The 16,604-nt window shown below is 45.4% G+C and overlaps 1 protein-coding gene across 3 annotated transcripts in view; it reads left to right on the plus strand.

Moving 5' to 3' along the window:
• Positions 1 to 16,604, plus strand: part of LOC308148472 (integrin alpha-5-like) — a 346,877-nt gene that overhangs the window by 132,400 nt on the left and 197,873 nt on the right. For 2 of the 3 annotated variants that reach the window (XM_080521934.1, XM_080521936.1), the window contains exons 3-11: positions 5,775 to 5,875; positions 6,937 to 7,060; positions 7,148 to 7,209; positions 7,434 to 7,479; positions 7,574 to 7,702; positions 10,390 to 10,434; positions 10,599 to 10,642; positions 10,755 to 10,811; positions 14,950 to 15,002. In XM_080521934.1, coding sequence (XP_080378060.1) covers positions 5,775 to 5,875; positions 6,937 to 7,060; positions 7,148 to 7,209; positions 7,434 to 7,479; positions 7,574 to 7,702; positions 10,390 to 10,434; positions 10,599 to 10,642; positions 10,755 to 10,811; positions 14,950 to 15,002 — 661 coding nt within the window. The remainder of the gene's footprint in view (positions 1 to 5,774; positions 5,876 to 6,936; positions 7,061 to 7,147; positions 7,210 to 7,433; positions 7,480 to 7,573; positions 7,703 to 10,389; positions 10,435 to 10,598; positions 10,643 to 10,754; positions 10,812 to 14,949; positions 15,003 to 16,604) is intronic. The other variant, XM_080521935.1, reaches the window with a different exon arrangement.

Here is a 16,604-nt window from a genome sequence, read left to right on the forward strand (position 1 = left end):
CAATCCTTCAGGTTATGGAACAAAATTCAGATAAACCACAATGACACTGGCATGATGTGAAATAACTAACTTGTTTCCAACTAGGTGTTAGTGAGACACAGGGTTGTTAGTTAGAATGGGTTAAGGTGAGAAGGAGGAGAGGTGTCACCTTGATGAGAGCTGCATGGAAATGCATGTATATGACTATGTGTAAGTCATACTGAGTCCTAACTAGTGTTTCAAACTAGCTATGTGTCTGACAAGGTTGTGCACAAAATATAATCCAAGTGTACTTGTTACGTGGACAGCGGTGTTTTGAGTCCAATCAGGAGTTAGGCTTACCAAGTTAATAGCAGGGTGTCTTGCTATTACTGTTTAGGGACGGAGTTTCTGCTGCTGCTGACAACTCAAGTCTGCCTAACTGCAGGGAACAAGGTGGCTACATTGGATTAGCATTTGTGTTGATGTCAGTGCAGGGATGGACTATGAGGAGCCCTGGAGCGTCTGTGGTTTGCTCGGGACTCCGGGCGGTAACGCTCCTGGTTGTGGGAGACAGAGAGATGGTCGGAGGCGTTGTCCCTGTCTGAGAAGTCCTGACTGTGCCTGGAACTGTCAGAACTGTCAGAGTGGGCGTCGCTGTCAGACCGGTCACTGTGCACGTCTTGGTTTTGAGTCAGAATCTCCCAGTATGGTCTTCTGCAGCTTCTGTTCTGAGCATGACCATCTCTAGGCAGCTGTGGGATGCAGCGGTTATGCTTCTGGGTTCCCTGCTGTCTTTTCACCCCCCCCTCGACCTGTTGTGAGAGGGGTGTGGGGGAGAACATCTGTTTGACACTGTAGGATTGGAACTGGCAGGTTCAGATGGTTTTGCGATGATTTTGGAAGTGACAGCAGTTTCCCAGACTGCTTGTGTGATCTTCCTGAGTTCATGCATGGATGGAATACCTTTAAGTGTCATGAGTGCAACGTGAACACGTATGGAAGGGTGCAGGTTACGTAAGAACATGGATTTGAACTTTGGGTTCTCTTCCAAGCCCGGTGCGTTTCTACCCTGAAAGTACGTGTGTCTCAAACGTTGATTAAAATCCCTGGGATTTTCAAGACGTGAATGTTTAATTTGGAGAGCTGCAACTATACAGTCCGTTTCGTCAACGGCAGAAGAAAATTCTTCAGTCATCGCTTGGCAAAGCTGAGTGTAGTTGTCTTGCACACTGGGAGTGTCAGGAGTCACACACCTCGCTCCAGCACCGGATCCTCTCTGACGCTCCTGCAGGCAATCAGCTAATTGATTGCCATGCAGTCTTAAGCCCTGCAGTGAGGTGGGTCCGGTGCCAGAGGATTGTCTATTCCTCAGTCCGTGTGGAGAGTCTCCTGTGGGTTGCCCCCGCAGGTGAGTCGGTGTTGTCCTCCCCGGGGAGTGAGTGTCCTCCCCGGGGTGGTTCCCGTTCCTGTTCCGACGCCCGGTTCCAAGAAGTCCCCGTCCGGGTTCCGTCCCGGGTTCCAAGAAGTCCCCCGTCCGGGTTCCGTCCCGGGTTCCAAGAAGTCCCCCGTCCGGGTTCCGTCCCGGGTTCCAAGAAGTCCCCCGTCCGGGTTCCGTCCCGGTTCCAAGAAGTTCCCCGTCCGGGTCCCGTCCCGGTTCCGTCCCGAAGTTCCCCGTCCGGGTTCCGTCCCGGTTCCAAGAAGTTCCCCGTCCGGGTCCCGTCCCGGTTCCTGGAGGCCCCTAGAGATTTCCCCGGGTCCCGTCCCGGTTCCTGGAGGCCCCCCAGAGATTCCCCCGGGTCCCGTCCCGGTTCCAAGAGGTCCCCCAGAGATTCCCCCGGGTCCCGTCCCGGTTCCAGCTCCCCTTTCCCTGTTTTCTCAATAAAACATTGACGTTTGCAAACAACTTTCTGCTTGAGGTCTGCTTTTGGGTTCAGGACACTCCACACGCCGGCTCCCCGCCGTGACAGGGAGGTTGTGTTTGGATAAACTTATGGACCGCTCGTGAGCTGGTTTTCCGCAAAAAGAGAATCCTTTCCCTGTCGGTGGCGTGTGGAAGATCAACTAGATGAGTGTCTAACTCTCTCAAATAATCCTCAATATGTTGATCAGAGTTGTCTGGATCAAATATTGGCATGTCTTCTGCTAAAAATGTCAGCTCTTTAAAGCGAGGGAACTTGGATTTCCTCTCTGATAAAGGCAGGACTAAATTAGCATATGAAAAGGTATGGCTTGAGTCGCATACCTCAGGTCTGGGAGGTGTGTCGGGGGAAGCTGTGAAGCAGCTGACCCCCCATCTCCTGTTGACCTGGGAGTCACAAGATGGATGAGAGGGACTTGGATCAGAGAATCTGGAAGATAATCTTGCTGTCTCCTCAAAATCTGAGTCGGAAAACTGGGAAGTCAAGTCATTGTTGTCTCTGTCTGTTGACAGACAGGTTGCAAATGACTGGAGTCCCAAAGACATTGACTCGGTTGGAACAGATTTCACCGTCTGTGGGATCCCTGCTCCTCTTCCACAGAGGAGGAATCTGAAAAACCAGAGTCACATTGGCTGGAAGATCTGACTGGGGTTAGATTCTCTGATCTAAGCCTGAACAGTTCTTCTCTTTGTGAGCAGAGTTCTGACTCTGCTGCGTGTAGATCTTTTAAGTAGTGTAATGCTTTTCTACTCACCGTTCCAGCTTCATGGAGGAGAGAAGCATTTTGCACTTTTAAAAGTTCTACTTCCTTTTCTAAGTCTGCTTTAATTTTACAGGCGAGGGTGGTTTGCCTATGAAAGATTAGAAGCAAACATCTCAACAATGAACCATGGGATGCAGTCTGTGCATTACCAGAACCACTAATTAGAGAGATCATCTCTTCATTGCATTCAACCAGACTCAATCTGCCAATGAGTTCCGTGAAACCAGGTTTCAAGCTTTTTGCAATTGAAGAGATCAACTCGTCCAAATGATTGATTTCCATTGTTTCAAAAGGGATGGTGATTATGAGGCTAAGATTAAGTTATCGTTTGAAAACTTAAATGTGTGTTTATGGAGTTGTCTAGCAGACACCATAAAATGTTCCTGTGGTTAGCCTGATCAAAGGATTGTTCTTCTCTGTGTGGTGAGGGGGACTCCCTGTGGAGAGAGAGCTTCACACACACAGATAAGATCAGGTAGGAATTTACGATTGCAAATGCGTACCAGGGTTAAAACATACACTAACTAAAATGCATGGCAGTATCAGTTAGGAATAGTTTTAAACTTTAACTCAAGCTGGAATTTGGGAATAACAGCAAGGTAAAAACTTCACAGTGTTTTGGTCACTGTGGCTAAAATGCTCTTATGCTGATATGCGTTGGCAGTATCAGCTGATTCTCACTCACTCTTGAAGTATCACACGGCCGGTGGCACTGGTGTGATAAGTTTCAGGACAATAGACTCACCAACTTTGCTTCTAGTTGCATTGAATGGGTGTCATTCGAATGCTAATGTTTCACTGCAGGGCAGTGACTTGGAAACGTCAGCTGGAGCAGCAACTCCAGTGTAACTCAAAGGACTTATTTACTCACACACTGTCTCTCAATTTTGATTCAGTTGTGAATAAAATTATTTTCACCACATTGTACTTTTGTAAGTACGGCTGGATGTCTACTGCGGTAGCAGGAAGACAATGGTGGATGTGAACGCTTTGGGAGATTTCACACCGGAATCAGAGATTTTTTTTTGGTTTGTACCAAAGTGTACGCTGATATTAATATTGCACAAATATGAATGAAAGTCGACTTTGCTATGCCCTCGCGGAGGGCACCATTATGACCTCACACGGGGCACCATTATGTTGGGACCATTATGTAGGGATTTACTACCTCATATGGATCACTATTTATGTTTTGGTTGGCTGTCGATAATGATTAATAATTATCAAAGATAGTTATTAATAATGTTGTTGAAATTTAATGTGATGTGTATCAGAACCTCGGAGCACCACCTGTCTTGACAGGAAATGATAGCCAATTCAGTTCTATCAGTCTCATAAGATATACTAAACAGTTAATCAGGAATTTGAATTAATAGTTAAATTAATTACAATTACCAGAATTAACAGTAAAGCTTGAAGGATTTTGGAGTTCTTAACACAGAAGAGTCGACATTTCATTCACCATTGTGCTCATTAATAAAACAGCAAGTATGATTCCAAACATTATATTTATTTACAATGAAAACAAATAAAACACAGATTCTAACTACCTATATACAGCTGGGTGTGTGTAGGTGTGTGTGTGTGTGTGTGTGTGTGTGTGTGTGTGTGTGTGTGTGTGTGTGTGTGTGTGTGTGTGTGTGTGTGTGTGTGTGTGTGTGTGTGTGTGGTGAGGAAAGAGAGAGAGAGAGTTGGAGGGAGTGTGTGTGTGTGAGACGTGTGATGGAACTACAAAACAAGATGGCGGATCACAAGAAACTACATTCCAAATGGAGGTTGTCAGAGAACAGGAGGTCTGTCCTGGGTCTCGGCCATGTGCTGATAGCAATGGAACAATAGAAGCTAGCCGTAGCATCTGCTTCTGGTGTGTCTCTGCTAAAGGACCTTTTCTAGAATGAGTTTATGTGACTGCGATCTGTCTTGTAAAACGTCAGGAGTCGTCAGATGGTGTTCTGACGACAACATCACACCGTAACCGTTCGGTTACTGTGTGATGTTGTCTTTGATGTGATGTGTGTAGGGTTGTGAGTTAACAAGTTAGTAAAGCAGATTAGCATGCAGACCCTGTGTCTGTGGCAGAGCTAACGTTGGTTTACAAGTTGATAACAGTGCCTAATATCATTATCAATATAACTCAATCACTGTAATAGAATCAACACATCTTCATAAAGTTAAACAGTTCTATCATAGCATCAAGTTTAACTAATCTCAGGTAAAGCCCAGTTGTTGTTCCCACTTCCTTGAAGGAGTTCAGTTGTTGTCCTGCTGGAGGGAAGCTGGTGCCTTCTCCTGTAGTTAGCACCTCCTGCTAACTGTGGTTGCTGGTTCTGCAGGCTGAGGAGAAGAAGATGAAGTTGATGTTTCAGGAGTCCTTCTTTGCAGCTCCTGGTTGTTCCTTTTGTCCAGACTGAGGAGCTGGTCGCTCAGGTCTGTGATGGTTTTCCTGCTGGTTCAGGAAAAACACAAAGAAGTTCTGTGAGGGTCCCTGGTCCCATCCTGGAGAAACCGGGTGGTTTCCCTGGAGATCAGACTCTGGGTGCTGGTCTCTGGATCAGGGGAAGGTCTGACCCTCGTGGTCGGGTCAGTCAAAGAGTTGAGGAGTGGAGGCCTCTGGTTGCAAGAGCGTCTGGTGTTAGCTGTGTGCTAACGCTGGGTGAGTTGAGCTGCTGGGAGCAGCTCGTCAGCAACCCACCTCCTTGGAGTTTTCTTTGCAAGAGTGTGTTCCCGAGATGGAGGCTGGCTGAAGCCTTTTGTCCACGTGTGACTTCAGAGTGTCAAAGCCTGAGAGCTTCAACCAATCAATGACTGGCTAAATGCATGGGGGAGAGTCTTGAGCAGAAAGGGGGGGAGGAAGGTCCTGGAGAATGTCCCCCCTTCCCCACTCTAGGTGTGAAAGGCCATCCCATTCCTGGGTCAGAATTCATGTCATGACTGCATCTCATGACAAATGAATATTGTCTCTCCCCAGAAATGAACAAACTTTCTGTGGTCCTGCAGATCCCAACACACTGCACAACAACCCAAAACCTCTCGGAAGTCCCTATTTCTGGGTAATATGATGTGAAAAAGCTGGAAAACTCTTGTAGATTTAAGTTGTATGATTTCTTGCTTTCTCTCTCGTTTTTTCGCAGGTGATCGGTTCTTTTATATCAATGATGTGAACACTCAGGTTGAGTTCAAGTCCCACCAGTGGTTCGGAGCCACTGTGCGTTCCCATGGTAACAGAATCCTGGTGAGAATGACTGCATGTATAGTGATGTTAGCTAAAATGTCGTACCATTGTTGGTACTACTAAGGCCTTGTTTACATCGTGTTCAAGGGAAAATAGAAAAGTTTCTTTGTGTGTTGGGGGTCCAGTCACAACTACGGTGACGGTTACGAGTTGATCCTTTATTTTCTGTGTATGAGTGTACCTGTATGTGCGTATGACTCCCTGCACTAATAACAGCATTCAAATGCCTTTATAGTGTTTGAATTAAGTTCATAATTATTTTCTACTTTTACTTTGGTGTTTTAGTAAAGAAGTTTAGTAGTGCTTTTTCAAAGTGTTTGTACTTTAGTTCAAATACTTGTGGACATGATTGGCTCAAATCACTGAGACTGTCCGTCTGTCCGTCAGTCCAACCACCAACCTGCCAGCCCCCCATCCATACTACCGACTGATCAGTCAGTGGCATTTCAAACCATGCAACGCAAGAAATAATTGACTAAATATTAAAAGGAAGTTTCTTTGCAAACACACAGCTGTCCGTGCTTAAACACATGCAAATATCCAGTCTGAGCAAAGTAGATAAGATTTAAAGTGTCAGTCTGACTAAAGTAGATACCATTTAAAGTGTAAACAATACATTGCACATAAACAAACAGAACAGACACGACTGACTTTCTGGAGCAGACCAAACATGTCAAGTCTCGGACATGACTAGAATGTTCAAAATGCAACATTATTAATGAGAGAAGATCAGATCAGACCTGAATGTGAGTAATTTTACATTTGAGCTCATTTCTTTTCTTGTTGAGTCATATAGCCAGGACATTTTTGAGTTGAGCTTTTGCTCAGTGTCCTATCAGGTTCTTCAGATTTCAGATTGATTCTCATATACATTTGGAAGGTCTCTTAACCTCTATATTGAAGTCACACATATTTTGTAACTTCCTCATGTCGTTTAGATGAACTATGATAAATGAATGGTCTTATTTAACTCCAGAAATAGATGGGCTAAGAAGACTTTAAAAAAGGTTTGGTCTTGGAAACACAATCAGCTGTGACGGAGCCTCCTCTCTGCTCCCCAGGCTTGTGCCCCCCGGTATTACTGGAGGACTGAACACGACACCCCCTTTGCTGACCTCACAGGGTCCTGCTACCTCTCTGTGGACAGCCTCCAGACGTTTGTGGAGTATGCACCATGCCGAACAGGTGAACCGCCTCAGAAAGAGCTCCAGTCCGTTCACTAAACACATGACTCACTGTTGGTTCTTGTGTTTTGGTGCTGCTTCACCACAGAAAGACACGGACCTGCCGGGCAGGGCTACTGTCAGGGGGGATTTAGTGCTGACTTCACCAAGGTACCATCTCACAGGCCTCGGAGCTCACTCTGTGTACTTCAGCCTCGCACAGTGGCTTTGAACGTTATTGTGACATTAGTGACACATAGAGTCCTCCTACTACTGTTGCTAGTGTGTGTGTGTGTGTGTGTGTGTGTGTGGGTGTGTGTGTGTGTGTGTGTGTGTGTGTGTGTGTGTGTGTGTGTGTGTGTGTGTGTGTGTGTGTGTGTGTGTGTGTGTTACAGGATGGGAGAGTTGTACTTGGAGGACCAGGCAGCTTTTACTGGCAAGGTGAGCGTACAGGAATGTGGAGTGGCGATATCTTCCACTGTATTTCTTCTTTTGTCAAGAGTTCCAGAATCAATGCAGTCCCCCTTTTGTCCAGTAGGTCAGCTGATCTCAGCCACCGCAGAGGAGATCGTAAAGGCATACTACCCGGCGTACTTTCTGTTGTCGGTCGCTGGGCAGATTCAAACCTCGCAGGTTCAGGGGACGTTTGATGACAGTTACATGGGTACGGACGTACGTCTCTGGAAAGTTCTCCATTTAACTCCAGATGTGGATATTCATCACATTTTCAGCCGAAGCGTTTTGCAGCTTCTTGGCAGAAACGCTGCTCTGAGTTTGCATGTACCCAGAGGGTTTCAGGGCTTGACATTAAGCATTTTGAGCTCTCGCCCTCTGGGCAAGGTCATACAACGTTTTCATTGACAGGACACATTTTGACTTGACCAAAGTTTAATATCAATGTAGAAGCTTGGCTAATGTATGAATTCAACCAACACAACTTCTTACATAACAACACTTTACTTTCTTTAATACTCAAGAAACGTTCATGGAAGGTGATTCTCTTTATGCTCTTCAATCTGAAGGAACAATAAGATTTATTTTAACTTTGTTCTTCACAGCAAAAAGCCCAGAGGGGAATTAACTCCCAGAGGGGAATTAACTCCCAGAGGTGAATTAACTCCCAGAGGTGAATTAACTCCCAGAGGTGAATTAACGCCCAGAGGTGAATTAACGCCCAGAGGTGAATTAACTCCCAGAGGTGAATTAACTGCCAGAGGTGAATTAACTGCCAGAGGTGAATTAACGCCCAGAGTTGAATTAACGCCCAGAGGTGAATTAACGCCCAGAGGTGAATTAACGCCCAGAGGTGAATTAACTCCCAGAGGTGAATTAACTCCCAGAGGTGAATTAACTCCCAGAGGGGAATTAACGCCCAGAGGTGAATTAACTCCCAGAGGTGAATTAACTCCCAGAGGTGAATTAACTCCCAGAGGTGAATTAACTCCCAGAGGTGAATTAACGCCCAGAGGTGAATTAACGCCCAGAGGTGAATTAACTCCCAGAGGTGAATTAACTCCCAGAGGTGAATTAACTCCCAGAGGGGAATTAACTCCCAGAGGGGAATTAACTCCCAGAGGTGAATTAACTCCCAGACGGGAATTAACTCCCAGAGGTGAATTAACTCCCAGAGGTGAATTAACACCCAGAGGTGAATTAACTCCCAGAGGTGAATTAACTCCCAGAGGTGAATTAACGCCCAGAGGTGAATTAACGCCCAGAGGTGAATTAACTGCCAGAGGTGAATTAACGCCCAGAGTTGAATTAACGCCCAGAGGTGAATTAACGCCCAGAGGTGAATTAACTCCCAGAGGTGAATTAACGCCCAGAGGTGAATTAACGCCCAGAGGTGAATTAACGCCCAGAGGTGAATTAACTCCCAGAGGTGAATTAACTGCCAGAGGTGAATTAACTGCCAGAGGTGAATTAACTCCCAGAGGGGAATTAACTCCCAGAGGTGAATTAACTCCCAGAGGTGAATTAACTAGTTTTCATTTAGTGTTTATTTGAGACCTCTAAGCTTTTTGCTGTTGGTGTGAAATAAATGTGACCGTATTAAGCTTGGAGCTGTCACACCCTACTACCATACTGCCACACCTTATTTATTGTATTAATCACTTTTTATCCATATCCAGTATTTTAATAACATGGTAAATGTGTGTCATGTATTTTTATTATATCAACAAGTCAAATCCTGTTCCTCCTCCTCTTCCTGCTCACTCGACTTTTTTCTGAACCATAAAAACTTATGAAACTTCTGGATGAGAAACTCAAAATAATCCAAACTACGTTCTTTTAGTTGAAGTTGTTTTTACGTGTTGGATTCAAGTGACTTTTTAATACGTCCCGGTGACAGTCTGAATGTTGAGGAAGTGAAAAATGAAAAAAGATGGACAAGGAGGAGTTTCCAAGACGACGCAACTTGACAGATTGCCAAGGAATTGCGCGACAATATCCAATCAGAATGCATGTTTTCCAGGTAAGACGCAGCCTCACTGACCAGCATGGGGAACACGAATTGGGAAGAAAATAGCGTCAAGTGTCTTCCCACGTTATCATCTCATTCACATGAGAATCACGTGATCGCGCTCTTGGGTTGAGAAATGGCGGCCCCCTGTGGTGGAGTAATCCCTTTGTGATATCAAGCCATTTCTGCCGAAAAAACTTCGCCAAATAACCAGGAGCCCGTTGGGGCAAGCTGGGGGGGTGATTCATTTGCCCGAGCAAAGCTTTTACTAGCCCCAGACGTTGGGGCTAGCCTTCATGTCCGGCCCTGGGAGTCAATTTGCTCACTGACCCTGTCCTGTCATGACCTTGGTCTCCAGTGCTGGCACCTGGATGAAGTTGATCAAAATCTCACTTCCCCATTTTTCCTTCTTGCTCCCTTGAGGATGCATTCTTCCCATTAGCTGTCCTGTTGCACTGCATACTGCCAACAAATGTCAACATTGGGCACAGTAAATGATCCACTGGGCTGCAGTGAATGTAGCTGTTTCAAACCATAATCTCTGCATACACGTGCCTCACTACAGAAGCAGGGTTGATTTAAAGAGACATTGGCTGTAAAATCCTGAACACAATCATTTTTCTTGTGATGGTTTTGTCAAACAAGCTTTCTGCATCTTACCTTTGGTCTCGGTCTCATATTCTCTGTTGGAGTTCACTTTTCAATTTGCATTTATGCATTTGCCAGCTGTAATGTTGTCTATTCCTGACATCAAGACTTCACTGGTCAGGATGAAAAAGCAGATAATGATATTAGTGCACGTTCACATCATGTCTCAAGTTCAAATGCATCAAGATTTCAGTTTTTCCTCTTTCCTCATCTGTTTTTACCCCAACCCCTCCTTCTAGGTTACTCAGTGGCTGCAGGCGAGTTCAGTGGGGATGATGAGGAAGGTGAGGGCCGTACTTACAGTGCAAAGTGCCTCGATGTATATGGCTGAGTTCAGGGCGAGCCGCTCAAAGACACATCTTGGTTCAGTCACCAAAATGACAATGAAGTCCTCCAGCAAGACAGAACCTTTGGAAACACATCTGATCATTATGTTTTTGTTTTACAGACTTCATCACAGGAGTACCCAAAGGACTCATGCTGTATGGTTTAGTAAGGAGCTCCCACATACTTGTTTGACATTTCTTGCTGTCTTCAAAACAAAGATTCAATATCAGGGTGTATCTTGCATCAAGAGTAACAGCTTTGTTGTTTTCCACTGCAGGTGTCCATATTAGACGGCAAGGATCTGAAGTCTCTGCTCAACTTGACGGGAGAGCAGGTGGGCACCTGAAGATTGTCTATACTCACTGGTCACAGCTATGGGGACACATTTAAAGTGACATCTGCACAGGGGGGGTTGGAGATCAAGGAATTTGTCCCCATGCAGAAGAAGCCTACACCTGGGTCCGAGGTCCAGCTTACAGTATGCACAGCTTTGGTTTCTGAAAGAAGTAAATCAAACCCAAAAACTATATATATATAACTGTTCTTTAAACTACTGTCTGTGAAGTGACACCCACAGTTGAACACAGATCTTCACACACTCAGTGTAAGATTTGGGAATTTGGGAACCAACGTGGTAAAGTTTTACAAATAATCAATTTAGGTTTTCAAGTGGAAACGCAACATTCTTGTTTGCATTTTTGGTGTCTGTTTATAAGACAATGGTGCTTGGGGCCACTGAAAACAACTTTTTGACAAAGGCTCCCAAGGTGGAACTTTTCAAAAACACTCAGGTTCCATTTCTGTGTAAACTGGAGAAAACTGGCAAAAACGCACCTTTTCTGAAATGCTGAGCACCACGGATGTAGTAAATAGTTATTCTGCATGTTTCAGGACGTCCAGTCCATTTTTTCAGTTGGTGTGTAGATCTGATTATTTAACTGCCACCGTCGGGTTTAGATTCAGAGATCTCCATTCTTTTGATTAAACTAAAGTAAAACAACAACCCAAATGGCACACAGAGACACTGCAGCCTGTGTCTCCCGCCTGCCACCTCTTGTCTTTATGGGCCGAGAGGTGATGAAGCACCTGATGGGAATCAGCTGCTTCATCACCTCTCTGCCACGCACCCCCAATGCCAAATCCATGATATCATGCAGGGAAATAACCATTCCCCCTGGTAGTGGAGCTCTGCTTTACTGATACACTGAATAAATCCATGCTCCTGAATAAAGTTAGCAGGAGCTAACAGTAGCAATGGTGAACTGTACCACATATGACTAAATGTGCATATTGAGACACACAATGTTTTAAGTCTCCACCTTAAGCAGCCCTCTTCTCCTTCTGGCTCACATTCTGGTTCAAACTGGTTGAACGACAGCATTCAGGACCAAGGCTGGATTTGTGGAAATCAACTTGTTGAACCTCAACACCCACGTGAAATTGTTGAGCTGTACAATATAGGACCGTTAAGAGTAGCAGACACAACACCAAGACTCGAGCCGAGATACCAGTGATTCTGCCATGATAGCTAATGACCTCTTTGCTGTCTAACTGGCCTCAAAGCCATGCTGTCATGGTGAGTTTGTAAAAACACCCATAATGCAACAGCAATCAGAGAGATTTTCTGGGCATTTCACTGTATTTTGCACCAGTAGGTTTTATTAAAACTGGCCATATGTTCAAATTGAAGTCATTTCTGGAAGCAATTGTTTGGTGTCTGTGGGATATTAGATTTTTTATGTAATGCACACTCTGTGCCACAAGAAGGAAAAACTTTCAAATTGAAAGGCTATGCCACTTTCTTAGCAGTCCAGTCCACTTCAGATGAAACTGGGCTGCATGTTGCCCCTGAACTGACATGTATTGGACATCAATTCTGATTGAGAAAAATAGATGATACTAGATATAACTAGAAAATTCCCGCGGAAATTTTATTGTGCCTGCCACCTGCCGCCCCCTGCTGCCGAGCGAGGACGCGGCAGGGTGAAAAATACGTGGAAACCATGTCATTAGCTAGTGATTCTCGATCGCAGCGCCACCACGAGGCCACCCTCCAAATTTCAGCTCATTTGAACAAACTTGTTAGCATGCGATGATAACACCTGCGATTTGCCTGAAAAGCCCAGAGGATACCTCCCAGGTGTGGCTGACCTGGAATCTGGAGTTACATCACATTCTGAGATGCTGAGCCAATTAGCTTAGCGCAGCGGCTAATTAGCTAGTGCGCCGTGATCGCAGCGCCCCCTTGAGGCCACGCTCCAAATTTCAGCTCAATTGAACAAACTTTGTAGCATGCTAATTGGCATGCTAACAAAAATGCATTGAAAAGTATGCTGCCTAAGATAGCACTGTGTGGTCAACGATCATGTTCCTGATCCAGCCAATCAGAGGAGCCGTGTGTGTTGCCAGGCAGATTTGGAGCAGCTTGTGTGATGTCATGGAGCCGGCTCCTGATTGACAAGCTGCTGCAGGTGCAGAGACTATGAGACCTTATGTGAGGGAAGAAGGTGTTTAAGCACAAACGCAGGTCCCGAACAACTGCTTATAGTTGGAGAACCGTGACACTTGGGTGAAAAATTCCTTCACCGTGGGCGTCGGGAGAAGTTGAAGGACGTGCGGTGTGGTTTTCGTGTCCTCACGAGGTTCCGTCTCCCCGTGAGAACTTGAAACAAATGGCTGAACTTTGGGGATTTGGGGAGAAAATGACTCGTGAAAATGTATTGGCGCGGATGAGACAGAATCCTGCGCTCCCTGTCAATTAAGTCCCCTGGAGGGAGAACCGTGTCTCTCTGAGACAAAAGTGTCCCCTCGTGAGAAGCACAAGGCCTGTAGCTACATTTTGATGTATAATATGTTGACAAAGACGAAGAAATGTGGCCGTGGCGACGAGATAAAACTTTTTTTGGGGGGGAAAACGGCAGTTTCTCTCCCTCTAGCCGAAATCTCCCCCTCTAGCTTTTCCACATACACACCCATACAAAACTGGAAAAAGGAGGGAAAAGTTGATGACATTTGAAGGCTGACAGTTTAAAATTGCTGAAACTTTTGAAAAATCCGAGGACATATGTGAATACAGAACAAGTGCGGCAACGTTTTAAGAGTAAGTTGGAGTCTGTAGCTGAAAAAGTGGAAAAAGTGTGATTTTTTTTTCTGTTTTTTCTCGGCTCCCATGTAAAGCGGATGGGAAATTCTTCGCCATTTTTTACGTGTTGTTCGGAAACCGTTTGCGATATCCATAATTTAAATGGATGCACAGGATTCCCGATAATTGCGCACGTTTTGATATATCACTGTGTACGTTCTCCAAACGGTGTGGGACTAGTAGGCCGTCAAACTTTGTGCGGCAGAGGAAGAATAAAAATATTTTTAAAAAATGGCGCTTTCCCAGGATTGTAATAATTGTGCGACGCCTCTTACAGAGGCAGGCACAATTAATAATAAAAAAAACGGTTTTCCTAGGATTGTAATAATTGTGCGACGCCTCTTACAGAGGCAGGCACAATTAATTATGAACTTATCTTAGTTCCTGGTCTTATGGATATTTCAGTGCTGCTCAGAATAAAGCATTAAAACAAGGTTCTTCTATCAGTAGTATTTCATTGGGGTGCCAACGCCACAGGATCATGCAGCTGTCTGCAGGATAGTGTGCGACTAACAAGTTGTGGCTGCATGTCTGAACCAGTGAGTAAGAGAAGGAGGGCTGGGAAGCAGACTGTTGAAGTTTCAGCAGCAACAAGAAGCTTATCTTGAAGTTGGAAAGCTGGAAAGGGAGTGAGGAATTCTGCGAGGTGGAACCCTGAGAAATAGAGAGGCTTGTAATAACACCTAAAATGCAGCCTTCATGAGACAGTTAGGTTCACAAGGTCCATTCTGAGAGTATATGCACAAAATAGAATGAGTATAAGGCCAAGATATCATTTTATCATGACACTGGTTTTTGAGATTCCTACTGGTTCCTGTTTTCATGTGGTTCCTCAGTGTGAACATGTGGCGAGGTACAGCTACCAGGGTATCATGTTGAACTTTGTTTTTAGCCTCTGCTTAATGTACGTCTAGCTGAGCTGTTTAGCACCTGAAAGAAAGCCCAATCCTCGGACTTGTTTCTCCCCAGATTTCTGTACGGCCACATCACAAATCACTTAGAAGAGGAAATCAGCCAGGAGTGTAACGAGACCCTGAGTTTGAGTCCCACAAGGAGCTCTCAGTGAGAGTTTCCGTCCTCTATCTGCGGACCCCTGGACCCCCCCCCCCCCACTGCAAGGGCTTACAGGAGGTCCAGCTCGGACCTCCATGAACAGAGAGAAGAGGAGACCCCGGGGGATTGTGGGGTTGAAAGATTGAAGAAGGAAGCTTGTGGTGGTGAAGGGGACAAAAAGACAAAAAGATAAGAAAGACGCAGTCAGAAAAGAAAAGGCTGTGTGAACTGCGGTGTGATTACAGGCTAATCGGGTCTTGTTTGTAATGTGTTCCAGATGGGGTCTTACTTCGGCTATGCGGTGGCAGCCACTGACATCAACAGCGACGGGTGAGGGCGCTGACGCAGACCTGGCACACAGCCAGGAAAAGAGATCAAATGAGAGCAGCTAGGACCAGCGAAACAGGTCCATGGTGGGACTTTCTGGTTCTTTTCCACCCTGGCTTTGTGCTCTTTTACATGAAAAAGTCCCTCCTATACTCTTATTGTGTGTCTAGTTTCTTTTTGAGGAAGGTTCTGCTTGAGATAATCTCACTTCCTCTACTCTGACGGCCGACACAGTTTTACTTTTTAAAACACTAGCGTTATCTCACCATGACTCGATTGCTCTTTTAGCAGAAACATTAGCATTTTCACTTAAAACAGTAACTGACATTAAATACAGAACTTCCCTTTGTACATTCTTACACTTTCAAACTTGTGAGCTTCAGCCATTACTCGCTGTCGTCGTTGAGTCGACGTACGGTCCACCTGGTGCCGATCTTCGTAATGCTGGGTACTTGAAACAAAATATGTGTGAGATTTAGATCAAATCCTCTAGAGTAGTGGTCATAGCTAAGCAGATAAAGTGCTACACATAGTTATCTGTCTATAGTTATGTCACAGGGGAACAGAAATGATTAAAATAACTATTTTTAGCTCTAAATGATCTCTAAGCTACGTGCACTAGCTGAGTGTCAGTGAGGTTTTATTCCATCCAACATTTGTGCATAGGCTTACACAATGGTGTAGTGGATATACTGTCATTTTTGTTTTTTAAGTAGACCAAAAAAACACTCTTTTAGAAACAGTGACATGTGGAGGGAGGACACTCGGTGGAGTGGCATGTGCAGTGAGGGATTCCAGTGTGACGTCATTGAGTACAACCCAACATGGCGCCACCCAGCCTGTAAAGCAAACCTTTCTGACCACCAAGGGAAAAAAAACAAAACAAACTAAACTGAACAAAGAAACAAAGGGTAAATGAAGCTAAATTCTAACGCTGGAAGAGCACACAATAGAAGACCTTCAACCCTACTTGGACGGGTGCTACGACCGTCTCGTCATGTTCAACACTCCCAGACCTCATCTTGAAGAGGAGCCGTGCTGAAAGCTCTCCAAAGGCTTCATCCTCATCCAAGCAGTTGGAGGACATCCTGGACAGCATCAACACCAAGCTGTCCAGCTTCGATGTCCGTCTCGCCCTGGTGGAGGAGCTCCACCCTGAGTTTCAAGCTCTCTCAGCCTCACTGGAGTTCAGCCAGCAGGAGGTGGCTGAGTTGACAGCTGAGAACTGAGGACTCCAGCACGAGGTGAAGTCACTTAGCCAGGGACTGTCCGGGCTATGGGAGGAGGACAAGAAGATGAAGGAATCCATCCTGGAGTTTCCAGCTCTTTGGGAGTCGCTGGAATTCAGCCAACAACAGGTAGCAGACCTCACAGCAGAGAACCAGGGGCTGAGAGACGAGGTGGACCTGCTGAACCAGAGACTGAAGGACTGACTCAGGAGAACATGAAGATGAAGGAATCCATCCTGGACCTTCAAAGCAGGAGTATGAGAGACAACCTTGTCTTTGCTGGACTTCCAGGACGGGAGGAGGAAGACGTGGAAACATCGCTGTGAGGATTCATGCAGGAGCACCTGAAGCTTCCTGTGGACACCATGAATAACAT

The sequence above is a fragment of the Blennius ocellaris genome, assembly GCF_963422515.1.
Source record: "Blennius ocellaris genome assembly, contig: SCAFFOLD_55, whole genome shotgun sequence".
Taxonomy (NCBI): Eukaryota; Metazoa; Chordata; class Actinopteri; order Blenniiformes; family Blenniidae; genus Blennius; species Blennius ocellaris.